At 50.6% G+C, this 25819-nt stretch overlaps 8 protein-coding genes across 8 annotated transcripts; 2 read left to right on the top strand and 6 right to left on the bottom strand.

Moving 5' to 3' along the window:
- Positions 1-353: 353 nt before the first annotated feature.
- Positions 354-1993, bottom strand: F5J12DRAFT_839077 (membrane bound O-acyl transferase family-domain-containing protein). Its single transcript, XM_051746060.1, has 3 exons — positions 1569-1993; positions 1363-1461; positions 354-1337 (listed from the first exon to the last, which is right to left on the bottom strand). Exons 1-3 carry the CDS (start codon positions 1791-1793, stop codon positions 495-497), a joined length of 1167 nt encoding a protein of 388 aa, XP_051598851.1. The 5' UTR covers positions 1794-1993; the 3' UTR covers positions 354-494.
- A 1083-nt stretch (positions 1994-3076) lies between these two features.
- F5J12DRAFT_722611 (uncharacterized protein) lies at positions 3077-4386 on the bottom strand (the record flags this gene model as incomplete). The annotated part of the gene is made up of 3 exons (XM_051741392.1): positions 3077-3853; positions 3874-4104; positions 4165-4386. 3 exons carry the CDS (start codon positions 4384-4386, stop codon positions 3077-3079), a joined length of 1230 nt encoding a protein of 409 aa, XP_051598852.1.
- Positions 4387-4659: 273 nt separating this feature from the next.
- Positions 4660-5847, top strand: F5J12DRAFT_166397 (chalcone-flavanone isomerase-domain-containing protein). Its single transcript, XM_051738203.1, has 5 exons — positions 4660-4942; positions 5015-5181; positions 5230-5302; positions 5362-5687; positions 5744-5847. Exons 1-5 carry the CDS (start codon positions 4690-4692, stop codon positions 5786-5788), a joined length of 864 nt encoding a protein of 287 aa, XP_051598853.1. The 5' UTR covers positions 4660-4689; the 3' UTR covers positions 5789-5847.
- Positions 5848-5855: 8 nt separating this feature from the next.
- On the bottom strand, positions 5856-7065 carry F5J12DRAFT_943949 (uncharacterized protein; the record flags this gene model as incomplete). Its single annotated transcript, XM_051749715.1, has 5 exons — positions 5856-6197; positions 6252-6366; positions 6395-6858; positions 6909-6923; positions 7045-7065. 5 exons carry the CDS (start codon positions 7063-7065, stop codon positions 5907-5909), a joined length of 906 nt encoding a protein of 301 aa, XP_051598854.1. The 3' UTR covers positions 5856-5906.
- A 676-nt stretch (positions 7066-7741) lies between these two features.
- F5J12DRAFT_839103 (uncharacterized protein) lies at positions 7742-8135 on the bottom strand. Its single transcript, XM_051746061.1, has one exon. It carries the CDS (start codon positions 7920-7922, stop codon positions 7764-7766), a length of 159 nt encoding a protein of 52 aa, XP_051598855.1. The 5' UTR covers positions 7923-8135; the 3' UTR covers positions 7742-7763.
- Positions 8136-10333: 2198 nt separating this feature from the next.
- F5J12DRAFT_166510 (uncharacterized protein) lies at positions 10334-14121 on the bottom strand. Its single transcript, XM_051738204.1, has 2 exons — positions 13999-14121; positions 10334-13937 (listed from the first exon to the last, which is right to left on the bottom strand). Exon 2 carries the CDS (start codon positions 13852-13854, stop codon positions 10384-10386), a length of 3471 nt encoding a protein of 1156 aa, XP_051598856.1. The 5' UTR covers positions 13855-13937; positions 13999-14121; the 3' UTR covers positions 10334-10383.
- A 257-nt stretch (positions 14122-14378) lies between these two features.
- On the bottom strand, positions 14379-18288 carry F5J12DRAFT_913758 (uncharacterized protein; the record flags this gene model as incomplete). Its single annotated transcript, XM_051749100.1, has 3 exons — positions 18184-18288; positions 17972-18130; positions 14379-17914 (listed from the first exon to the last, which is right to left on the bottom strand). Exon 3 carries the CDS (start codon positions 17880-17882, stop codon positions 14379-14381), a length of 3504 nt encoding a protein of 1167 aa, XP_051598857.1. The 5' UTR covers positions 17883-17914; positions 17972-18130; positions 18184-18288.
- Positions 18289-22838: 4550 nt separating this feature from the next.
- On the top strand, positions 22839-23545 carry F5J12DRAFT_913759 (1,2-dihydroxy-3-keto-5-methylthiopentene dioxygenase; the record flags this gene model as incomplete). The annotated part of the gene is made up of 4 exons (XM_051749101.1): positions 22839-23098; positions 23153-23217; positions 23269-23396; positions 23453-23545. 4 exons carry the CDS (start codon positions 22839-22841, stop codon positions 23543-23545), a joined length of 546 nt encoding a protein of 181 aa, XP_051598858.1.
- Positions 23546-25819: the final 2274 nt, after the last annotated feature.

Here is a 25819-nt window from a genome sequence, read left to right on the forward strand (position 1 = left end):
CTTCTTCGATGAAAATGGTCCGTGGTAGGCTTCCTGGGATTCTGGTGTCGATCTTGGCATTTTGCGTGCAGGAACGCTTGGCCGAATCACGAAGAATACCCCAGCCGAGCTCGAAGACATTTGATGTGGCCTTGGGGTCGATAAGGAGGATGTACCGGGCGCTGCTGCGTTTATCTGTCGCTTGTCTGACATTGGATCCTACCTTGCGGCCTAACACGCAAGAATTATTGCATGATGCATAGCTGGAAACTATATAGGCATCCCGCTGACGGATTTTGGAGTAGGAAGATAGATGCTTCATCAAGGGGATTCAGTCAAATAACATGATAATTTTGTTTGTTTTGCAAACTTTCGAAAAACCTGAATGCCTTGGCCCCCGCTGCAGTCTGCGCTGCGTATCGGGCGACGCTGGAGCCATTTTCAGTGTATGGTGGATTACTGCAAAGACGGAAATTGCATGGATGGGATACAGCATTTGTCGATCTAACCAACAACTAGGACAGCGTGAACAACGAGTACGCGAGGAATGGTAACGACGTTCCGAAACACAGACATTTCAAGACAAACCCATTGTCAACCCCAGGCGGGAGCTGCACCAACGAAAGCAATGCCATCGTAGGTTTGAAGCCACCTGGGAATCTATCCACAGCAAAACGACCTACTCTCGCCCACTCGTCTACCACCGGAAGAGCCAAGAGTGCCATCCACGAGAACGTCCATATCCATCCGCAGACCGAACCTTTGAGGCGTCGGCCTGTCCTCTTTGCCCAAGCTCGCTCCAACAGCACTCCGACACCGTTCAAAGCGAAAAAGCTCACTTGTACCGCAATGTTACTTCCTCGCCCAACTGCACGGAGTTCGATGATGTGGAAGATGGCCGACATCATGAATGTTCCCAAAACACCACCAGGACGGCCGAACAGATATGCTAAAGGCACCCCTCCACAAGAAACCAGAGGAAAGCGGAACATCTGATGCCATCGTCTCCCCCAGAAGTCGCTCAACGATGTGGATAGCCACGGTCTATCGAACAATGGCGGCCACTGTGATGGACGCTGGCGGAAGACGATGATGCACACGATAGCGAGAGAATAATATGCCCAGTTCAACGCAAAGTAGGTCAACCAAACCGCGAGATATAATATCTGCAAGGCACGCAGATATCTGGGCACGAATGGAAGAGAATAATCGAGGATGGAATCACCCTTCCACGAACCGAGGTTGGGAGAGTAGGTGCAAACGGTTTCTGTGAAAGCGTCGAAAGCCAGTCCACAGAAGATCGCACGCGCCACCGCGTAAACCAAGAACCGAGCCCTTGAATTTGTTTCGAATGATGGCTTTGCAATGGGGATTTCCCGTGACCAATTCCAACCGACGCCAGCGCGAATTTAAAAGTAGATCCCACGCATTCCAAAAGGCCGTAGGAATGCTAGCTGGAACACCGTTTCGGAACGTAGAGTTCTCGTGCCAGAGCCCAAGGTATCATCCGTCCAGATACCATCAGGATATGACTCTGTTCCATGAATTTACTATCCACTACATCTGGATGTAAGTGGACGGACACTCACGACGAAAATGGCATTTGCCTGAGCTTTTTCATGGTTTCCACAAGAGAAGTCGAGTGCCGAAACAGCCCGCCACGCAAGCCATAGTACAACGGGTAGCAGGGCAATACGAAGCAACGCCGTATTCTTTAGTTGCACCAACGCCCCCATAAAATACTGCATGGCAAAGATAGGAAGGACATAAATGGCGATATCCTCGCCTATTGGGCAAACCTTTTCTGTTGTCATTGTAAATTCTGTAGTTTGTCGACGAGCGATTGAGAGAACAGTGGGAAACCCACAGTCGTTATGGTTAACACAACGAGAAGTGCTTGCTATCGTATCATTCTTATGCTCTGACGTTATTCGCCTCCCCCTGAGTTCTGAATGCTGTGTCGAATAGCCGGATGGGAAGTAACCTAGACCGTCGACGGCCCTGCATATATACAGAAATAGCATTAAGTACTGCAACCATGGATTCAAACCAAAGCAAGGAAATGCAAAAGTTGACCATGAAGCTTTGAAGTAGCACTCAAATACTGAGTGCAGAAGTTCGCCGTGCCATCAGATCTAGATCTCAAGGTCTCACACATGATGCACACTTGAGAGCGGACCAGGCGCTCAAGCTTACTCGCAATGGTCACGCCAATATATCAGAAAAAGGTCAAGCCTGAACCCATTGTGAAACTTCCATCCACACGCTCAGACTCAGCACCAGGTACGATCCCATCTTTGGCGGGAAATTAAGCCTAGCTAGTCCAGAAGAGCTTACAATAATCCTTGCGTACAGCATCTCTAACATTGCCCAGAACACCATTTCGAATAAAGCATCAGAATCAAGGGGGTTTGTCGGCGCATTAGATCATGAATGAGGCACATTCAAGGTCTGTTAAGATACCTGCGACACTAGTCGTATCTACACGCACATCTGTGTTACGTTCGTGCACGGCCTATCAGAAGCAGTCATCATTGCCTCGTGGGGTTTGCATGGGGTATTACGCTTCGTTAGTTGACAGCCACGATGAATATGAGTGCCAGTTCCGTTCGTATTGCAGGTTGAAAGCGAAAAAAAAACTAGGAACAGGGTAAGGCGGTCCAGAAGCTCCATCGTGGGCTCCCGCAACTTGAGCTATGCACATGCTGGTTTTGCATGACCAATGACCAGTTTAATTGCAACTTGTGGCCGAAAGTTCCAATTGGGACTTTCCACACACTTTGCAAGTCAACGAGCAATTGACATGGCAGAACCTGTACATTCCCATGCAGTTTCAAGAGCACCAGAAACGTTGACAAGGTGAAGGTCTCCCCCGCCTTCTTCTATGTCACAGAGTGGGAGTCGGGGGGGCGGAGAAATGAGCAGACCCGGACATCACCGCGACCTTTGTAGCTTCTAGCACCGCCACCTGCATATCAATTTCTGGAGCAGTTCAGATCGTATTAGGCTGAAATTTTGGCTTGCCTTGGTGTTTAAGGTAGCACCTCGTTAATATTTATTGTTTGGTCGGAGCACAGAATATCAATGTGACCGACGACTAGACCAGAGTCAACAGGGAATACGCAAGAAACGGTATCGACGTCCCAAAACACAGACACTGCAAGGCAAATTCTTTATCGACACCCTGCGGAAGCACCAACGAAAGCAAAGCCGTCGTGGGATGAAACCCAGGGATCGCATCCGCTGCAAACCGACCTGCTCTTGCCCATTGGTCGACGAGTGGAAGACCCCAGAATGTCATCCACAAGAACGTCCATATCCATCCGTAGACACCTTGGACACGGCGGCCCACTTTCTTGGACCAAGCACGCTCCAATAACACTCCGACACCGTTCAAGAAGAAGAAGCCGATTTCTGCCGAGGCACTACCTCCCCGTCCGACTGCGATAAGCTCGATGTAATGGAAGATGCCGGATACCAAGAATGTCCCGAGAATACCCCCCGGACGACCGAATAGGTATCCGAAGGGTATCCCACCGCACGAAACAAAAGGAAAGCGGAGCATTTGTTGCCATCGTCGCCCCCAGAGATCACTTAACGAAGTGGACAGCCACGGCTTGTCGAACACAGGTGGCCACTGCGTTGGATGTTGGAAGAATACGGTGATGAATACCATAGCCATAGCATAGTATGCGAATTGGATGGCTAAGTATGCCAACCAAACTGCGAGATACGCTATCCCCAGCGTACGCAGATACCTGGGAATCAGCGGAAGTGAATAATCGAAGACGGTGTCGCCTTCCCACGACCTGAAATTCGGAGAGAAAGTGCGAATAGGTTTCCGTGCACGCATCGAAAGCCAGACCGTAGGAAACTACGCGGATTGCCGCGTACACCAAGAATCGGGCTCTTGAATTTAGCTGCGCTAGATGGCCGGACAGCGGGGATTGGGGTTCTTCGCGACCAATTCCACCCGATACCGCGAAGATTTATAAATAGATCCCACGCGTTCCACAAGGCCATAGGAACGCTGGTCTGTCCTGATTTTGGAACATTGTCGCGAACGTAGGGTTCTTGCACCATAGCCCAAGTAGTGACTCGCATGCATGTGGATACCATATGAGCCTAGCAAGCGAGGTTGAGTTGACAATCCACTTTCTTCTAAAGATGCATAGAAGGACTCACGAAGAATAGAGCATTGCTTTGGGCTTTCCCAGGGTCCCCACAAGAAAAGTCGAATGTCGAGGCAGCCCTCCACGCGAGCCACGGTAAGGTGGGTAGCAAGGCGATACGTAGTAGTGACGTGTTTCTAAGTTGCACCAACACTCCCATAACATACTGAACGGCAAAAATGGGGAGAATGTGGGTGACGATATCCTGCCCTGTCGGGCATGCTTTTTCTATCATCACCGTGAAATCTGGGATGACTGGAATCAGTGGTCGTAGTCCTCTAATAAGCAACCCTTGCGGTTTACCTATCTCGACGGTCGTTCGATGACGACAAATGGTTGAAAGGATGCTCACAGAGGTCCCTCTGATTCTCCAGCAACAATTTTATATCTCGCTATTGTTCGTTTCCCTTCTTTTTTGATGGCCGTTCACGGAGACAAGGTGTTCAATTGAGTAACCGAACTTGGATTGGTCCGGTGCGGCGCGGCCCGGCGCACCACACTCCACTAATCCGCTGGTACTTACTAGTGTCTACTTGTCATGTCGCACTTTGTCAAGTCGTTGGCGTCGCTCAGAGTGTGGTCGACGCGCATCTCAGCCCATGCAACGACGCGCCAGTTGGCAACAGCCTCAGCGTCCCACATTCCGCGCTCGCGGGTCCTCAAGCTTAATCCTGTGGTGCTGTGGGGAGCTGCCTCCGTTCTCGGTGTCGCATATGCTCTGCATCAGACCAACAAGGTGCACCTCGAAGCACCGCAGGCCGTCCAACAACAACTTGACGAGGAAATCGAAAGTAGGGTACATATACTATTCTTAACTCTCTTGACGTATTAACGCGTTCGACGCACGTTTCATTCGCCGAAAGTCGACCCAGGGACTTCGATTGCATTCCCAAAGACACTGCAAATACCCTCCAAATTTCCCCTCCCAAAGTTCTCGCTCGTCGGAGTTGGCACGCGAACAGTATCTTTCATCGGGATCAAAGTATATTCTGTTGGCTTTTACGCAGATTTGAACGACCCGAAATTGAATGTACGGCGAGGTACATTTTGCTGAACGTTCTTACCCACTTCTTCTCAGGTGCCTCTCGCAGCTACCCCAGAGGAAAAGATCGAGCATATCATCCGAAATACTGCCTGTGTCATCCGCATAGGTACGTCATGGATACCTTCTATTTTTTAGTTCCCTCTTGGAAACCCCCCGCGCCCAAAGTACCGACCCGGAACACCTCCTACACCCACCTTCGCGACGGCTTCGTACGAGCACTCACCGGCCGGATTCAACTTGAAAAATCTCGCGGTGCACTCACGCCAGAAATCGAATTTGCCATACAATCACCTCTACGCAAGCTCAAGACACTCTTCCCAAACGCCGCTCTCACCAAGGGTACCCCTCTCGACATACTAATCACTGCACCAAGTGGGGACCAGAAACAGCCCAGAAGACTAGTGTTTAGGGACTTGGGATCGATCGAAAGTGATTGGGTTTCTGAGCAGTTTCTTCTGACATATTTCGAAGGGAATGGAATCAGTCCACCGGTGAGTTGATCGTGGTATTCGGACAGACGGTGTCGCATTGCTAAAGTACCACCTAGCTAAAGAAAGCTACAGCAGAGCGACTGAAGTCATTTGAGAAATAGCAAGTCTCTTACAAACATATATGTAGTGGACGCACATTTACTCAATATGTACGTCAGGCAAAGTTGACAGCAGCATCGTGGATAATCGAATGAAACTCGAGAACGCGACGACGACATGTCAAACAGATAATGTAAATGTATGGATGGATGCCAACGGTGACAAACTGAACTCAAATGCGTCAATCATTCCTTCTTCGACCCCGTCTCGAAATTCGGCGGAATATCCATGGCGATAGTCCCTCATAATGCCTCCAAAATCGAGATCGTTACGCTTGAATATATCAGAAATGATATTGTCAACTTCCGCCGGTACGGGCTGAGGAACACCGTCTGTGTACACAGTGTGTGCCCGAATGACTTCGGTCATCTGCATGAAAACCTGCTCCTGGCCCATCTCCCGTAGTTTATCCTAGATTTCATGGATCCACAACAACAAACAAAAATTGGATACGACTCGACTCACTTTGAGCTTTTCCATCATTCCAAGCTTCATTTCGTAGTCCACCTCGCTATTTTGCTGAATGACCGACCACGCCGATTTCATCTTTATCCAGGTGCTCACATCCCACGTCTTGGAACTGATCGTCCCGTTCTTGTTTGCCTCACACGCAGCTGTCATTCGCCTTGTAGTCGTACGCCCACTCTTCCCATGGGAAGCCAAAGTTTATCTCATTCATTTCTTCCGGGTCGACGGCGCGTCGTAATAGATCCTTTAAGAATGTATCTTTCTTTTGCGGTGCCTGAGCGGCGATGTTGACCATGGTTGTAAGTGTAGGTCTCCGGAAGACAACTTCCTCCTGTGGGAAGCCATACCGAAGTCGGAACATAGCTGGACCTCTCGTGAAGTCAAGTACTATAGGAAAAAGAGTGACGAAAATGAACAAGTCGAGAAGGATGTTGCCGAGAAGCGCCCAGCCGAGCGCGGGGGCGGTGACCTCGAACGGCAGAGGGAACACCTGGCTGATGGCGAACAAGATTCCATAGCGGCATAGACCGCCGTATGTACGTCGCAACAGGATGAAAGCAAAACACAGATTTATGCCGAGGAGTCCAAAGAATCGACTTCTGTGCTGCAAGCTGACACAAGACGTCACGGTGAATGTGAACTGCACGGACTCACTTGCGATGGGTGGGACTACATGCATCAGTATGGGTGACATATATTTCCACCCTCGGGTCGCACTTGGAGAGAAATGCGTGGACAGCGCTGCTCTCGGGAATCTTGTGTACAGCTGGCATCCTCGTACGCAACTCACTACCCTCAGCCAGTCGGACATCGGGTTTTCTACCCGAGATCACGTGAACAATCACACGCTCCCCTGTATATAAACTCGCCCTTCGATTTTTCTTATTCTTTTCTTCATTGATTCTTCCACTATCATAACGCCGATGACGAGAACCGACGGTGCAGAGCGTTGAGTCAGACCCACGCTTCGTCGTTGTGGTCGACGTTGACATCTGCCCGTTCGGCACCTTTACCCACCCTTGTTACGAACAAAAGGAACGGGCTGCCATTCCTCTGACGGCGTCTCACGTGGAAGATATCATATTTCTCGCTCTCCTTGTATCTATGCTAGGCTTTCTTCACCGGTGCAATTCTATGAGTTGGGCAGTGATATCCCGTTGGGTTTTTGAACAGGTACAATTGGTGGTAGTCCCTCTGCGTCGTACTAGGGTTCAGCATCTTGGATCTATATAGATTCTGCGGTCCGAAGAGAATTGCTTCGATTGCACCTCTTCACTGATATGTTTTGTGATAGTTCGCTGTTCTGAACTGTGAGTGAATATGGCAGAACGCTGTAAGCAACAGTCAAGTTGACAAGCATCTTGAGAGAGAATGGTTCGACACACGGGTCCCCCGTTACAGTCTTGTTCACCGTCGTCAGGTTGTGAGTACGATAGAAGAATTCTATGACCGTGTCATATTTTGATAGGGCGAGTGCTCTGTCGTAGCAGACTCACCTACGAGCTCGGCTTACGATACTACCGACGGGTCGAACTCGATCCTGATCGCTTCTGTATGGCCTATGTTTCCCATACAGACCTCTTGGTAGGAAGGGTTAATGGAAAACTCCTTCCCCCGGTGTATCTTACACAGGTCCTCAGAATTCCCCCGTGCCTCGCAGGGAGGCATTGCGTCAGGAAGATGTGCTCGACTCCCCAGAAACAATCACTCATACTGCACGGACATGGCTGGCGTAATAGTTATGACCATTATCGACAGCTGCTGGTAGTGAATTCCTAGGAGCAACCCAAAAGTACAGAAAATGTATCGGTGGAATACGGTATATTTGAGGTTGTCCCTATCGCATCGGACGCCACGTTACACATCACATTTGGGCTACCGTGCCTCTCAGGTCTCGGTGTTCCCTAAAATATTTGCAACACAATCTCATCCATGCATGCAACACCCAGATTCCTCACCGATGCAGGTAGTGGGTCGGGCTCGGGTACCTGTTCGGATTTTTGAACAGGACTTTTGAAAAAGTATAACTGGTGGTAATCCTTGGCGTCGCACCAACGTTCAGCTTCTTGGATCCCCGTCGCAATCATTTCGCCCTTGGGGGTAAAACGCCTATCACTTCTCTTGCTGCATGCCCTGCAATAAACCGTTGTTCTTGGCTGTGCAGTGCGAAGATCGCAGATCGATACTCTATAATGTTAAGACAACGAGGTCAGTGCTGGTAAGATCTCAGCTGTTTACTATCCGGCGGTGAGATATTGGGTTTTTAAATAGGTACAGTCAGTGAAAATCCCCAGCATGGCACCAAGGCCCAGCATCTTGGATAGTGATCCTTTGGTCTTCTGCAGGCAATTGTCAATCAAGTTTCTTTGACAGATAAGAATGGTTTGGTGCACGGGTGCCCTGGTTATGACCTTGTTTGTTCAACGTCATCGGGACGGAGGAATTCTATGTAAGACCGTCCATGAGGCGCGCCGTGAAAGCTCTCTCCTAAACTCACCGACGAGTTCAGCTAGTACGACACGACGGACAGGTCGAACCCGATCCTAATTGCTGCCAAACTGCCCACCAGATGCAGTTGGTGACCTCGCGAAATTGATATTTTGCATGTGCATGGTCTAGTGGAAGGCCGGCGATTGAAACCAGAAGGCCAAGTTGCGCAGACACGCCAATCCATTAACGGGGGGATGGAATTGGCAATGCCGAGGCATGGCACTGCGACGGCCATAGAACCTACTAAACAGTTGCCCCAGCTGATGAGGTGGCATGGTGCGCATTTGCTCGTGCGGCAACAAAAGTACGTTGCCAGAGGAGTACAAGCCAAAGTCCAGTAGATCCAGGACAAGGTTGTTATTTTTCCTGTTCGCCTTTGTATTCAAACCTGTTTCAAGCACAAAATTGCAGATACCAAACGGTGATTCCTTGGGCCGGAGCAGTCATATGCACAATATTAATGAACTTACCACCGGAGTATATAGTCTAAGAAGGATGCGCCTTCTCGTCATTCGATCCATCAATTTGAGAGATGTTTTTGAGCAGCAAGGGCAGCGCATTGACCATAGGGTGGCTAGCGGCGGATGCGATGACTTGCCGCTGTACGTGTTTGTGTGAACCGGTTAGCAGCACATCTGCCCAACTTCCCGAGGGGATGAGCAGCGTATGGGTGCCTCCGTTTGGAAGTGACTTGTCGTAAGACTTCTTTCGCGCTTGGTAAAACACTTCTTGGCCAATGAGAGGGCTTGCTCAAGTGCGGGAGAGTTGTCAACAGCCGCGCCGCGTAGCTGTTTCCCAGATGCATGTCAATCGATGCGAGTGGTGCGGGAGACACGTAAAACGGTGAGGGACCAACGAGTGAAGACAGAGGGCAGACCAGTCGTGCTGAAATCGGGAGGAGTGCCTTACCAACACAACTGTCGTGCCATGTCACCAACTTGATCCAAGACAACTGAGGAGGATCGTATGATGCGGCGTCCACGGGATCAATGACGCCTATGATTCCGTCGGTATTGTTGGAATCTAACGCGTGTACGCGTCGCTAGAAGAGTACACGTTTTTGGGCTCTTGTACCGTACCTTTCCTCGGTGACATGTGAATATTGTTATGCCAGTCAAATGCCTCGTAGTTTCGGCGTAGATCGCATAACACTTCTTCTGGCTCTGCCGGCCGATAGAAGAGGGACCTGGCAAGTTAGCCACTAAGTCTCACTAAAGTGGTACAGACCATCCTGCGTCAGAAGGTGATCCTGCTGTTTTGGCCGTCGGTATCTGCCGGCATGTCAATGGCAGGTGATTAGGTGGGAACAGTCTTCGATGCTTCGGCCTACTATGAGAGTCGGTAGCCTACCAAAGTGATGAGCTTCCGCTGACAGTCGACATTGAACGACTGTTTAAGTACGCAATCGTCGGGCCCACTACTTGAAATCAACAGAGACAAGGACGACGTATCACTGACACAAGAAAGTATGAAATGTGCAGAGACCTGATGACGATGCCGTAGACATGGCCAAAGATGCAACGGGTCTGAGAAACCTGCTCGCTGTGGTTGGGGCAACTCGATACCCGACTCAGATAACCAGCCACACACTGCAGATGAATTCGCCAGAACAGTTTCTATATCATAACGAGATGACTATCTACACGATATTGAATATCCTAACTTTGCTTTTCAGAATGCTAGCCCTGTTGGTGGGTTGAGCAGTAAAGAGAATAGAAGACGCGATCCGTTTATACTCGTTGTGAGGCAATGGGATCAATAGGAGCGCATTAAATGGCCTCTCAAGTATAGAAACCAGCTGCTCTTCAGTCACGGTATCTAAATTGGCAGACGGACCAAGCAACTTCGAGTGCCAAGGGCGTACAAGCTGCGGAGCGCCCTGCAACCTAACCTGATTTTCTAGCTTGTCTGGCAGTGCGATCTCCAGTGGCCTCAGACCGGACGCATGGATCTTGTACGTGTACCTCGGTGCAGATGGATCTGCCCTTTTCAGCTGAACCACTGTTACACGATGGGCGATACATGGCAGTATAAGGCGACCATTGAGGAATCGCGGGGGAGGTACTCTAGTGAGTGAGTGGAAATCGTATGCTTCATTTGGTGCGTATAAACCTGGGGTTCGCAGCCGAGCCGCCGAAACGCGATGGCCGATATTTGACGATGTCAGGGAGCGACTAACAAATTGGGGGAGGGCCGAAGTAGTAAGCGAGCCGCGCAACTTTCGCAACACTTCGAACGATGTAGGCTGTTGGTTCATCGCCGACTCTCCTTCGACATTAGTTTGGGGTGGAGGCAATGGTAGCATACGATACGAGGTGATGTCAACAGGGAAACAGCTATGATAGGGTGATGACTCTCCAACCCAATCCAGAACTGAGATGTCCCCAGACCGCGATATGATTTCGGCCAGAAGACGGCCAAGCGCGTTCTCAGCTGGTTCGCCATACAGAACGGGTAGATGGAGATCAAAGATCCCGAAAAGTGAGTAGGCGATATCCTCAGGCCGAGTAGTACGGCGCTGTGACGCCCATTGGAGCTTCCAACGTGCATCATCCATACCTGGTGAAAAGTTAGTGAGGAATTCGGATTCGATCCCAGTTGCCCTCTCTAGCTCCTGCAGAACACTGTCATCAGTCTTATGGTTCGAAGATGTGAGGTTCTTGTAGGGTGACCAGGTTTGGGTGTAGAATTGTATGTGTTTTGGGGCCAGCAGTTCTAGGAGGGTCCAGCCGCGTGTGAACCATTCGCTGCTCTCGAACGAACCGGTATCGGGAACGTCGGAAAGGTACACGATGGTCAGGGCGGACCGTCGATACCACGCGAACATTGATCCTATCGCATCTTCCAACTCTGCACTGTTACCCCTGTCGATGCAGCACGTATCGCTCCATGCCCACAAGTAGTCCCGCTCGCAAGCAACAGCACTGAAGGCTTGGAGCTTCCTAAAGCCTCCCTTTGCAGGCAAATCATAAATCGGGCGGCCCTCGATGTCGCGAAATGATGGTTCGGCTTCACCCCAGCGGTGAGAAAGCATCACAAACTGAAAGTATCTTGAGAGGACAGTATGGATGAGTTCCATTCGCTGAGCTGGGTTGCACGTTGTGCATAAGGACAGCAGCTGCTTGTACTGTTGACTACGCATAAAATGGGATATCTGTGTCTCCTGGTCGCACAGAGCGCCAGTGTGCGTGTGCAGCAGCCTCGTCGGCATGGTTTTGAGGGTTTCAAATGCAACATCACGGATGACTTGCTGGACGCCAAATTGGGTAACAAGTGAGGCATTGGGCGACGCCACGGCAACTCCTGACCTGATCTTCATTTGGAGGTAGGTTGTAAGGCAGCGCCGAGATATGTTGTAACCTGGATCCTCGGGTGTGAATAGTTGCAGGGCTTCTTGTTCAAGCGCAATGGCCTCATCCAGTCCTGCTGCTGCAAGTTGTTGACGAAACCGGTCTGCAAGACACTGTGCAAGAATGTGGAGAGACGAAGCGCGACTGGGGTGCCCAGTTGGGCGGAATTGCAGTACAATTCGGCACAGTGTGATGGCCTCCTTCAAATCCACAGTTGCGTGCTCGCGTTCGCTGATAAAATAATTGGCGAGGGCACCTAGATTGTCTACCGCTCGACCAAGCATGACAAGTTCATCTGAGTCTGCCTTCTGGGCCAGCCTCTGAACCCATGCTCCGTCGTGCTGAGAGTTTCGCGGTAATCGAAGCTCCAAAGCATATAAAACGAGAGAAATGATCTCGTCTAAGTCGATCGTGGTGGCCTGCCGCTGAAACCTGTCCCAGAGGTGTAGCGAGAGCTCAAAAAGCAAGGAGGCGAGATCAGCCTTGCTTGTTGGACGGTCCACCAACACAGTTTGATGATGAGAATTCGTGCTGGGCAACCCAGTCATGTCAGGTTGCTTCTGAAACTTCGCCCAGAGGCCACGAGCGAGGGTGTAGAGAGATACATCACGTTCAGGGTGCCCTGGTGGACGGAGCTCCAGTGCTGCACGTCCAAGAGTCACGGTTTCTTCCAAATCGGCGACTACCCCCTGATTATCATATCTATCCGAAAGACAGACAGCGAGGGTGTGAAGCAATTCAGACCGATCAGGATGTCCAAAAGAACGAAGTTCCAAAGCCGCACGGAGCAACGCAACCGCTTCATCCAAATCATCCAGGTCAGCTTGTTTCTGAAACCTCTTCCTAAGGTTGTAAGCGAGATTGTAGAGAGATACGCCACAATCGGGGTGCGTTGGTGGACGGAGCTCTAGTGCCGCACGTCCGAGCGCCACGGCTTCTTCCAAATCAGCAACTACCTCCTGATTGTCATATCTATCCGACAGACAGACAGCAAGGCTGTGGAGCGATTCAGACCGATCAGGATGTCCGGGAGGACGCAGTTCCAAAGCCCCATGGAGCAGCTCGATTGCTTCGTCCAAGCAGTACAGCTTAGCTTGTTTCTGGAACCTTTTCCTGAGGTCGCCGGCGAGATTGGAAAGAGATGCGCCACGATCGAGATGCCCCGGCGGACGGAGCACTAGTGCTGCACGTCCGAGTGTCACGGCTTCTTCCAAGTCAGCAATTACTCCCTGATTGTCACATCTCATCGAAAGACAGACAGCAAGGCTGTGGAGCGATTCAGACCGATCAGGATGTCCGGGGGGACGCAGTTCCAAAGCCGCACGGAGCAGCTCGATTGCTTCGTCCAAGCTGTGCGGGTCGGCTTGTTTCTGGAACCTTTTCCTGAGGTTGCCAGCGAGATTGAAGAGAGATGCGCCACGATCGAGATGCCCCGGCGGACGGAGCTCTAGTGCTGCACGTCCGAGTGTCACGGCTTCTTCCAAGTCAGCAATTACCCCCTGATTGTCATATCTCATCGAAAGACAGACCGCAAGATCGTTGAGTGTGGAGGACCGCTTGTGATTCCCAATTTGTTGGAGTTCCAAAGTAGCTCGGTGGAGAGTGATTGCCTCGTTCAAGTCGTCGATTTCACGCTCTTTCTGGAATCTGTCGACGAGAGCCTCCGCCATGTCGTATGTAGCAACATTGCAGCCACCTTGCCCTGGAGGATAGCACTCTAACTCTGCTGGCTCGAGGAAAATGTCGTCTGTGGAAGCCATCGATTGCCGTTACACTGAGATGATATACACGGTGCCGCCCTGAGGCCAGTAATCAGCTACAAAAAGACAGGAACAGTATAGATCTTAAATGTTGGAATGCCACCCAGATCAGTGAGGCTAATTAAACAGTGCCAGAGAACTCACAGATAAAGGCACAGAGTGCAAGGCGGGCGGTCTTCGGAGTCGATATGAAGAACAAAGCTACATGCTGGTCAACGCATATAATGCAACTATGGACCCACAGGAACTCACTAGTGGATGCGAAAAGTATAAGTTGGCAGGATGAACTCTTCGGCTGTGTTTGTTGAGTGAGCCACGAAGGGTGAAGAAATGGGGAGGAGCTCACCGGTAGACCAGCGGTTGGTGGACGTCTGTGGGAAAGAGAGAGCAGGCGGCTTGCCAGTAACTTTTTACATAATCACATTGCGTGGGAGCCAACTCACCGGAGATCTCCGGTAGATAATCGGGGTGCAGGTATTATTACATAAGTAAGTGCTTGCCTGATATCATAATGCCATTACTACCTACACGATATTGAATACCCTAACTTTGCTTTTCAGAATACTTGCTCGGCTCATGGGCTGAGCAATAATGGGGGTAGAGGACGCGATCCTTTTGTACTCGTTGTGAGGTAGCTCAATTAACAAAAGAGCGTTAAACGGCCGTCCCAGTGTATAAAGTAGCCGCTCTTCAATCGTGGCATAAAGCTCGGTAGATGGACCAAGTAGCTTTGAGTGCCAGGGGCGTACAAGCTGCAAAGCACCTTGTGTCATTGTCGTATCTTCTAGCTCGCTCGGCAACGCGACTTCGAGGGGCCTCAGACCGGATGCCTGGATTCCGTACATGTAACTCGGACCATGCGGATTTGCCCTTCTGCGCTGCACAGCAGTAATATGATGGACGACGCATGGCAATATAAGGCGGCCATTGATAAATCGTGGTAGGGGCGCCTTAGTGAGTGAATGGAAGCCGTACATGTCGCTTCGTGCGTATGAGTCGGGGGTTCGCAGCCGAACCGCTGGACCAAGATCGGTGCTAGCTGATGGTGTCCGGGGACCACCGAGAAATCGGGAGAAGAGCGGCGTAGCGAGTAATGCACGCAACTTCTGCAGTGCATTGCGTGGCGTAGATTGCGGGCTCATGGGCGATGACTGTTCGCCTGCATTACACTGGGATGGAGACGAAGGTACTAGTTTTTGATACCAGTTGATGTTAGCGGGGAAACAGCTGTGATAGGGTGATGGCTCTCCAACCCAATCCAGAACTGAGATGTCACCAGATCGCGATATGATTTCGGCTAGCAAACGGCCAAGTGCGTTTGCAGCTGTTTCACCATACAGCAGAGGCAGGTGAAAGTCAAAGATGCCGAGGAGTGAATAGGCAACATCCTCAGGCCGGGTAGTACGGCGCTGTGATGCCCATTGGAGCCTCCAACGTGCATCATCCATACCTGGTGAAAAGTTGGTAAGGAACCTGGATTCGATTCCAGTTGCCCTCTCTAGCTCTTGCAGCACAGCATCATCGGTCTTATGGTTCGAAGATTTGAGGTTCTTGTAGGGCGACCAGGTTTGGGTGTAGAATACTATGCGTTTTGGGGCCAGAAGTTCTTGGAGGGTCCAGCCGCGTGTGAACCATTCGCTGCTCTCGAACGAACCGGTATCGGGAACGTCAGAAAGGTACACGATGGTCAGGGCGGACCGTCGATACCACGCGAACATTGATCCCACCGCTTCTTGGAACTCGGCACTGCTATCTTTGTCGATGCAGCACGTGTCGCTCCATGCCCACAGGTAACCCCACTCGCAAGCAGCAACACAGAAGGCTTGGAGCTTCCCAAAGCCCCCCTTTGCAGACATAGCATATATTGGTTGGCCTTCGATGTCGCGTAACAATGGTTCACCTTCAGCCCAACGGTGAGAAAACATGACGAACTGAAAGTATCTCGAGAGGGCAGTATGGATGAGTTCCTTTCGTTGACCTGGATCGCACCTGGTGCAGGATGACAGCAGCTCATTGTACTGTTGACTGCTCATAAAATGGGATATCTGCGCATCCCGGTTGCACAAGATGCCATTATGCGTGTGCAGCAGCCTGGTTGGTATGGTTTTGAAGATCTCAAACGCGACATTACGGATGGCTTCCTTAATGTCAACGTGGGTAACAGGTGAGACACTGGGCGATGCCACGGCAACTTCTGACCTGATCTTCATTTGGAGGCAGGTTACAAAACAGCGCCGAGATATGTCATAGCCGGGATCACCGGGTATGAATAGTTGTAGGGCCTCTTGCTCAAGGGCAATAGCTTTGTTCAAATCAGTTGCTGTAGGTTGTCGACGAAACCGCTCTGCTAGACACTGTGCAAGGTCGTGAAGAGACGAAGCGCGATTGGGATGCCCAATGGGGCGGAATTTCAGCACGTATTCGTACAGTGCGATAGCTTCTCCCAGATAGGCGATTGTGTGCTGATTGTGAGACCTCTCCCTAAAGTAGTTGGCAAGGGTGCCTAGATTGTCTACTGCCCGACTAAGGAGGGCAGCTTCGCCCAAGTTCATTTGCTGGGCCAGCCGTTGGATTCCCTCCCTGACAAAGAGGGCAAGCTGTTGAAGAGAATCAGCATAATCAGGGTGACCTGGTAGTTGGAGCTCCAAAACGTATGTTGCGAGACAAATTGCCTCATCCAAGTCGGCCAATGTGGCCTGCTTCTGAAACTTATCCCAGAGGTGTAGTGAGAGCTCGAAGAGTGAGGAAGGAACGTCAGGATGACTGGTTGGATGGACCACTGACGTGGCTTGATTTGCTTTGTGCAACTCGGGTGCGTCAGCTTGTTTCTGAAACCTCTTCCAGAGGTCACGAGCCACGGTGTGAAGAGATTCGCCACGATCAGGATGCCCTGGTGGGCAGAGTTCTAGTGCTGCACGGCCGAGTGTCACGGCTTCTTCCAAGTCAGCGGCTAACCCTTGATGGTCATATCTATTCGAAAAACAGAGAATGAGGCTGTTGAGCGATGAAGGTCGGTGAGGATGTCCAGCGGGGCGTAGTTCTAAAACTGCACGATGCAGCTCAATCGCCTCATCCAGGTCATGCATCGCAGACTGTTTTTGAAACTTCTTCCTGAGATCACAAGCGAGATTGTTGAGGGATACATCACGATCAGGATGTCCAGGTGGACGGAGTGCCAGCGCTGCACGTCTGAGCGCAACGGCTTCTTCTAAGTCATCAGTTCCCTCGGATATGCCATATCTATCAGAAAGACAGAGAGCAAGCAAGGAGAGCGATGAAAAACGATCAGGATGTCCAGGGGGGCGCAGTTCCAAAGCCGCACGTGACAGCTCAATCGCCTCTTCCAAGTTACAGATTGCAGCCTGTTGCACGAACATTGCCCTGAGATGGCCAGCGAGATAGTGGAGAGATACGCCATGGCCAGGATGCCCCAGTGGACAGAGTTCTAGTGCTGCACGTCCGAGCATGACGGCTTCTACTAAGTCGGCTAGTACCCCATTGTTGTGGTACCTATCTGCGAGACAGAGAGCAAGATTGTGAAGGAAGGAATGCCGATGAGGATGTCTAGGGGGACACAATGCCAGAGTTTCACGCAGCAGCTCGATCGACTCTCCCAAGTCGCGCATGTCAGCTTGCTTCCGGAACCTCCTCCTGAAGAAGCAAGCGAGATTGTAAAGAGATACACCACGATGGGGATGTCCTGGCGGACGGAGCTCCAGTGCTGCACGTCCAAACATCACGGCTTCATCCAAGTCAGCAACTACCCCTTGATTGTCATATCTCTTCGAAAGACAAGCTGCAAGATCGTTGAGTGTGGAGGACCGCTTGTGATCCTCAATTGGTTGGAATTCCAAAGTGGCGCGGTGCAAGGTGATCGCCTCGTTCAAGTCCTTGATTCTACCCTCTTTTTTGAAGCTGTCGTAGTGGGCCTCCGCTAGGTCGCTGAGCGCAACATGGGGGTCTTCATGCCCTAGAAGACAGTGTTCCAAATTGGCTCGCCTGCGGGAAACGTCGTCCATTAATTCCATTAAATGCCGTTGCGCTAGGAGGATATGTGGGCCTTCGCACCGGGTTTGGTTATCAGTTGCAATAAGACAAGAACAGTAGAACCACACACGTTTTCCTTGGAAACAAGAAGGAAAAAGGGTAACCAATCTTGAATGTCCGAGTGATCCACAAATCAGCGAGACTGATTAAACAGTGGACAAAAACCCACAGGTGAAGAACGTACGGTGCGATTTTGAGTGTTGGTATGAAGAACGAAGTGTGGATAACACTACATGGAGGTCAATGCATATATAACGCAATGATGGACCGATAGCCACCCACCGACAGATGCGAAAAGTGTAAGTGGGTTGGAAAGGCCAGAGGAACTTCGGCTGTGCTCCCTGTCAGGGGAAGGAGCTCACCAGTAGCCCAACGGTTGGTCTGTGGGAAAGAAAGGGCGGGTGGTTACGGCGCCGGCATACGAAAGGTACATACATACATGGTTACGGCCGATGCTGTAAGTACCCTGTGTCAGTGTGGCAAGCACGTATTCGCATTTCTGAACAATCTCTGAAGGCTCCATTCCCAGCCTTGAAAAATCAGTTCCCCCCTCCGTGGCCGACACAACAGCAATACTTCTCGATACCGCTTGTAAATTGTTCGCTATGCTCGCCCTCCTGAAAATGGTCTCATTACGTATCAAGTTGATGGACTCGCTGATCGCAGGACCCAGGTGAGTCGCACCACTCATGCCAATCAACAACTTACCTTGGTTACTCGCTCCGCTCGTTTTCGCCGCTGACGGGAATTCTCTCATAAAAATTCAAGGCTGCGGAGTTGAACTATTTCCCTTCGCTTGAGTCGTAGTTGCTGAAGCATCCTCAGTGCTGCTCACGTTCGTGCAATCCACTCACCAAGTTCGTCGGACTGAGAGAGTCTACAGGACTTCATATACATAGATTATGTTAGAAGGGGAAAGTGAGTTTCCAAGATTGCATTCGGAGCTGCTGCGTATGAAGTCGCATTCGGCCCCTCGAAGAGACAGTGCCGAGCTCGTATCATATACATCTCGCTTGCACACGAACGAAGTGAACATATTCCTAGTGATGAACTTGTTGTCAACCAGGCGCAGGGCTCAGCATGCGTACCGGCCCTGTGTGGAGTGAACACCAGGACCACACACAGTCAGGAGAGGTCCACCAAAGGTATCAAGGGAAGATCGGAAGCCCGCTAGGACCGCGATTGTGCTGTCACTCAGAGGCCTCACACATGGTAGAGCTGTGCGCCCATCCCGGCTTTACGTATCGCGAACGAGCTCCAATGCCGGTCGTGGTGTATAAGTGAAGAAACAAACCTTCAAGTGTGCAGTAGTTCGTATCGTCCATCGATGCCCGATCGATGGACAACCTTTGCACAAGTGTAGCAACCGTCACAGTCCATCAAATTCAGGAATTCTTCCGGATATTCTGTCTTGCTACCTGTGTCTCATCGCCAGACAATCGATGTGGCGAGAAGAATCCGTAGATAGAACTGGTTCGGAGGTCATGTAACCTACCCTCTGATGGTTTAGACTGTCCAGTTTTGACTGGGGTTCAGATGTGGTCGGCTCGCAGCCACCACTGCAGTTGCAAAGACACCTTTTCCTGGTGAACTTTTAGCGATTTGGATGGGAGTGGGATGCAATTTGGCAGACTAAGAAGGGGGTGATCAAGGTTTAGGGGTAACGTGAAAGGGGCTATCAGCTTATGGACGCCGAAGTAGATCAGCCAGTGGCGACTCACATGCCTCCGCATCCTACATTCTCCGGTCACATGCTGCAATCTATTCTTATGTCCACCGGCGCGCTCGTCATCACACCATCATCGCCGCCATACGCTCAGCCCTCCCAAGTAGATCCCACTACTCGGACATAGAAGAACATGCCTCACTTAATATCATTTTATAGCTTCATGGCAACTGGGACTGCATAGGTAGAGATTAACGTCTAATGGAAGTCTCGAGCCACCACCACTCCAAGACAGAGTGTCTAAAGCGCCCGGTGGGGGCGGCGGACCGTTGGGGGGCCAAGGACCCTGCCAATAGGGTACTCACTCGCTTGTGGGAACTGGAGTATTGGCAGGCCACAGGGGGCCCTTTGTTAGACCGTTAACTGCGTTAGAATAGTGCGACGTAGGGAAAACCTACCCTCACACGTTTAAATACAGAAAAAAAGGCTATACGTGTGGTCCTCAACACTCATAACATACTTTTTTTGTTCCTTTTGGCGGTCACGCAGTCATTCCATCACGGACCTTTCAGTATACTGCTTCGTGATAAGATTCCCCTGCCCAAAGATGCTAACTAGTTATGGCATTCTCCGTGTGCGTCGTGAAGTTTTTGCAAGCTGCGTGACATGATAGTGCGATGGCTCAGACAAGGATATTTACGCTGAGCAATGTGAATGAGGACTCGCGGTGAAAATGGAAACGAACAAACCTCATCCATTTTCCGACTAGTAGTCGTCGTTGTAAGCCAAGATTTTATGGGTGCTAAAACAGCAAATAGTGGGGGTAGAAAACGGTTCCCAGCTTATGAAGATATGAAGATGTGTCGGAGTAGGCACAACCGGAAAGAAGCGTTACAGATCCGTAGGGGATGAATGGTAGAAATTACTGACGCACTTTTGAGTGCGTGGCTGTCCGAAAGGTCATGTTAAGACGGGCGCAGTGAAGAGGTTATATGGGCAGAAGCCTCGCTTGATTCTAAGGACAGCAGAGTTTCCTCGTGTGGCTTTGTCTGTGAACTGCACCATGGCGATGTCGTTAAAGGATAGCACGCCTTCTCCCCGCAATGCTCACTAGTATATCATTATGATCCGTTGAGTATAAAGTCAGTAGAATCAGCAGCGACTTGCTGCGCATCATGGGAAGGATATGCCTACTAATTTTCTTGCGAAAGCATGGACGGCCAGATCATTGTGCTACACGAACCGCGTACACGGAGCTTCCTCAGGATTGAGGTTCCAGAGAACCCGGCTGCGGGTTGGGCTGTGGTATCATCCACCTTTTTGTTTGAAACACACACATGGTGTTTCTCGTCCGCTGTAATCCCACTGGAGCTGTCCGAACTCCTGGGACCAGATTGTCAGCACCGTACTCCTGCTACCGGTCTCTCGTTGCTGCAAAAGCGGTCCCAGTACTGGTTCCGGTGGATAAGTCGCGGGGCCACTGGTACGGCTGGGCGAAATTCCACCAGAGTTATGGTGTTCCCGGCCGATGAAAGAGTGATAACTGGGGATCCGCAGTTGTGGCGGAGAAGGAAGAACAAAATTCGCGGTCGTCGTCGGATTGTGGGCATCAGAGTCCTTCATTTTTGGCCACCAAGTGTCCCACAAGATAAGAGATTTAGGGCTAATAAAGGACTTTGCTGGCCGTCCTGTGTGTCCGGAGAGCGACGCCAAAGCCAAATATACGGTACCCTCCGCCTCGTGCGGGCGGGCACAAAGACTGGTCAGGCAGACGGTTGAGGCTCTCACGCCAGAGCAAGGTGGTTAACACGCGCGGCGGGAAAGTGGCGGACCACTGTTACAGCCCGGGCCGGTACGGCACCCATACACTCGGGGAGATAGCGGGGCACGCCGATCAGATTGCTATATGGACACGCTTACATAAGTGTACCTACCTCAAGGCACATACTGAACTGGAAAAAAGGATAGATAGTGTTGTTTCTAAAGATCGTCCAAGGAAAGCCAGATTGTTCACGGTACTCGTTACCTTGTGGACTTATTTCATTTGCGTCGCAGGATTGGCTGTATATGCAAGAAGTATCATGGCGTTCACGTTACAGGGCTTTTTGACTTCCGGTGCGTGATGTGCCAGTTGGCCGTCGATTCTTCGAGCTTCGCTGTTCACGGTGCGTAGCGTAGGGTGATCGATGGACAGTGTATCTGCACTGCTTCCGGTTCATCGCCCCTCTGAGTATTGTCCAATCACTGCCCATTTTGCTTTCGGTTGTCAGTTTCTCATGTTGGGTCATCCTGCTTCTTTCAGGCATTGTCGGTCATTGTGGCGCCGCTGTATTTGCTGTGGCCTTTGACGCTCCAATTGTTGTCACCAATCACCGGCATTCCGTCTCTCGTGGTACGCGCGGCGGTGCTCACTCCATGCTCGCCATTGTACAAAACGATCGCGGGCCATAATCCTTTCAGTGTGTTCTGTGCCGTAGCATGTATAGCTGGTGTTGTTTCGGGAATTTTTGGCCGCTACATCATGGTCATCATCGTTGGCGTGTTTACCATTTCGAAAAACCTGTTTCATTGCAAGACGATCCAGACTCAATTACCCAGATCCAGTCTCGTGTTGTTACCTGTGCCTCATCATCGCCTTTTCTCTGCTGCAGCCCTATTTTCTAAATTATTGCGTTGTCAGCGGCTTTTCGTCGGAAGTGTTTGCTCTGCGTCCTGAATCACCCCGGATGACACGAAGATGCCGGTGGTCCAAAGTAAGTCAGAAGGTGACCCCCATTCGCACGAACCGATACTCTCAGTGAATATATCTTACGTCACTTGTGTACCTTCAGGTGCTGCGGAGCCCTCTGTAATCAATTGGGCCATACCATTGGCCGAATCTCGAGCATGCATGATCTCCGTCATGAGAGGGTTGCTACGTCGTTGAAGCATGTCCCAGTTGTGGCGTGCCCGGGCCGATCGGCTGTTGATCACCGGGAAAATCATACAGGAGGAAAGGTCTTTCCAGACCTACACTAGCCGGCGTCCAGGAATGGTGTCCCGCCGTGCCATGGAAATATCGGTGTCGTACCAATACTTTGGGTACTCAAGTATATCATCACTATGGGCCCGTCATGCTGAGTAAGAGTACAGTCGATTGTCATTTAGAATGACAATTGAGAAACCCCTTGGGTTGTGAGTATATATACGTCGCCTTTGAATGCATCTGGGTAGCACCCACCAACTGACGAACTCACAATCCAGTCTACTCAACGCTTTACTTTACCCTCCTATGACTCTCACCTGTTATTACTTGGATGACTCCTCTGCCGACCCCCGCCTTCCCCATGACTCTGGGAGGCCCGTGGACTACTCCCACGTCCTTGCCCTTGGGGTCGAGCACTGGAACGTTCCCGTACCAAGCGACGGTAAATATGTGATAGTTGACCACATCATGGAACAGCGGGGCTACCACTACCATGATTTCGTCACTCTAAACAAGGAGACGCTGGGAGAAGCTCTCGAGTCCGTGCTCGATGGGTTCTATGAAGAGTAAGCTTCAATCTTTGGGATAAATAATCACAGTCATCAATTCACGACTCGCAGACACATGCACGAGTTCGAAGAAGCTAGGTACATCCTTTCTGGACACGGATACTGGGACATTCGTGGTAAATACTTAACCCACATCCGAAAGTTTCACAGCCTAAGTTTCTCCCCAGAGCACCCCACCGAGACATGGATCCGCTTCAAGGTTGGTCCCGGTGACCTTGTCATCCTTCCCCCTGGCATGTTCCACCGCTTCACGCTCGACGAGAAATCCGACCTATCTTCGATGAGAATGTTCCTGGTCAGTGACCCTTCCCACTCTGAGGTAGTTTTATTTGCGCTAACTAGGTGCTGCAGGAAACGCCCTCTCGCCACGCCCTCCCCCGCGGTAAAGTTGCAGACGAGAACCCCTACAGGGTTGATTACCTCAAGACGATTGCCGTTCTCTAACTTATACCAAGTTCTCGTAGAATCGGGGAGGCTGAGGTTCCCACATTCCCCCGCTGCATGTCTGATATCACTCGAGTTCGTGACGCAATCAACGGAACGCAAAACAGTTCGACTTCAAATTTCTACAGCTCAAACTATATAAAAAAACCGTAAAAGATAACCTGCGTAGCCCAGCTACCCTGATTCTCGATCCACGAGAACTCTATGAGGTACGATTTGGAGAGCGGCAATTGTCTTAAGGTAATCAACCCTGTAGGGGTTCTCGTCTGCAACTGTACCGCGGGGGAGGGTGTGGCGCACGAATGGTTCCGCCCTTTGTCTTCACTCGTTGGCCCCTCGCTGTTTCACGTGTCGCCTCGCACCATTCACATAGATATCGTGGTGCAGACCGATTCATGCGAACACAGCGGCATGTCATCACATTCGCCGCTACCCACCCTGCAAACATCCCTCAAATCGATGGATCGAATGATGTGAAGACCCCGCCTTCTTAAACCACGTAAGGCCATCAATACTAGTGAGTGTGCATGTGGTTGCTCCAGCCTGACAAATCACCGTTCGGTATCCGCAGCTTTGGCCTTGAACATGTTTTGACCCAAGAAGGCAGGGATGGGGTGCACTCTTTTACTCATCGCGTCTATCCAGGTCATGGCTCATCCAGGAATCATCTGGTGAAACAAGCCGTTGCATGTGGTAGAGACTGACAAGCAGAAATGCTCTAACCAGTGACCAACGAACGGATCGCCGTGCAGTGCCAATTTAAATTACTTATGTAGGTTCATGGTAAAGGCATTAATCATGATCATCAGTTCCCTCATCGCCTGATGTTACGCTGCGCGCCTGATATCACCCGACTTTGTGGCACGGTCAACGGAGCGCAAAGGAGTTTGGCTTCAAATTGTTGCAAACTAAACTAACCGTATATAACAAACCCACGTAGCTCCTATAGCCTTGTGCGCTGGAGGTCTCGATACATACAGAATAATCAAAATTAATGCCCTTATCACGAAGCCACATAAGTAATTTAAATGGCACCGTGGTCCGTTCGTCGATCATTAATTGAAGGGTTTTCGCTTGTCCGTGGTAGCGCGACGCGCAGCTTTAACTTGTATTCGGCGGCGACTGCTGACAAGTCACCCTTGATATCGCAACCTCACCTTCTCAAAGACTTCTCCCAGATTGATATTGACTCACTCGTTGGATAACCTGCCTTGCTATCTGCATCTCTCTTGTCGCCACTAGTGTGGCGAGAATAATCAGGTTCGGAGGTCATGTTTCGGTAAGAACCTACCTCCTGATCGGTTCAGGTGGAACAGTCGACTCACTGCCATCACTGCAGATCGGCAAATACACCTCGTCTTGATAAGCTTCAAGAAACTTGGACAGGAATGGGAGGGGATTTCGCAGGATTTGGCCGACTAAGGGGCGGCGTTGCTGATGATAAATGTTTAGGGTGAGGGATTATGCGTCAACCAAAAAAGCGTCTCATTTTCGGGCTAGAGTGACCTTGTAAACAAGGTGATTAACCATCATTTGTTCAGCAGGGCTATGTATCAGGATCAGAATTCCTAACTTCCGAGAGTCATCCCCACAATCCAAATACGACCACACATAGTCAAGTTCTCCGACATATTACCGAACATTCGTTGGCCCTGAGATACCAAAATGCTAACAAGCGTTCAGTAATCCTGTTAGAGCCAACGACCGTTCAGCAATATCTCGGATAAATTATGTGTCGCAGGTCGTGTTTGGATTGTGGCTAAGTACTAACGCAGACCGGTTTGGATCCCGTATCACGCCATTGATCTCGCTAGCTTTTCAGTATTCCAGGCCGCGGAAGCAGATTGCTGGCAGGTGTTTGTTCCTATCATGTACGTTTTACACACGGGGCCAGCGCCGGTGATCCTTGCTTTGCAGGTAAACCCGAGGTGATTGCTATGCTGCAAGGAAGTGCCAAGCCGCAGTCAATCGATCCTAATCACATCCGCATGTCTTTGTTTCTCATACAGGTAGGGAAGATTGGTGGCAGCCTCCTTTCCCCCACTGTATATTATACACAAGTTTTCAGGATTCCCTTGTCCCCCGCAGGCGGGCATTGCATCAGTAATATGTGCTTGACTCTCTAGGCGCAAAGGTTGCAACTTCATACTACACGTGCATGGCTGGCATTATGGCATATATCGACAGCTGTTGAAAGCTCCCAAGAGTACTGGAGATGTATCTGTGCAATACGGTCCCTACCGCATCGGACGCCACGTTACTAGCATCCATCTA

This window comes from Pisolithus orientalis (assembly GCF_024613125.1).
Source record: "Pisolithus orientalis strain OTSU chromosome Unknown F5J12scaffold_19, whole genome shotgun sequence".
Taxonomy (NCBI): Eukaryota; Fungi; Basidiomycota; class Agaricomycetes; order Boletales; family Pisolithaceae; genus Pisolithus; species Pisolithus orientalis.

What these genes read in the sequence shown, in the direction of transcription:
- F5J12DRAFT_839077 (XM_051746060.1), bottom strand. Translation starts at nt 1,793, where the DNA reads ATGACAACAGAAAAGGTTTGCCCAATAGGCGAGGATATCGCCATTTAT. An exon ending in AGGCAAATGCCATTTTCGTC is followed by an intron (nt 1,462 to 1,568) that starts GTGAGTGTCCGT and finishes CTCTGGCACGAG; the next exon opens with AACTCTACGTTCCGAAACGG. An exon ending in GCTGGCGTCGGTTGGAATTG is followed by an intron (nt 1,338 to 1,362) that starts GTCACGGGAAAT and finishes CCCATTGCAAAG; the next exon opens with CCATCATTCGAAACAAATTC.
- F5J12DRAFT_166397 (XM_051738203.1), top strand. Translation starts at nt 4,690, where the DNA reads ATGTCGCACTTTGTCAAGTCGTTGGCGTCGCTCAGAGTGTGGTCGACG. An exon ending in ACTTGACGAGGAAATCGAAA is followed by an intron (nt 4,943 to 5,014) that starts GTAGGGTACATA and finishes ATTCGCCGAAAG; the next exon opens with TCGACCCAGGGACTTCGATT. An exon ending in TGCCTGTGTCATCCGCATAG is followed by an intron (nt 5,303 to 5,361) that starts GTACGTCATGGA and finishes CCGCGCCCAAAG; the next exon opens with TACCGACCCGGAACACCTCC.
- F5J12DRAFT_839103 (XM_051746061.1), bottom strand. Translation starts at nt 7,922, where the DNA reads ATGCCTCCCTGCGAGGCACGGGGGAATTCTGAGGACCTGTGTAAGATA.
- F5J12DRAFT_166510 (XM_051738204.1), bottom strand. Translation starts at nt 13,854, where the DNA reads ATGGCTTCCACAGACGACATTTTCCTCGAGCCAGCAGAGTTAGAGTGC.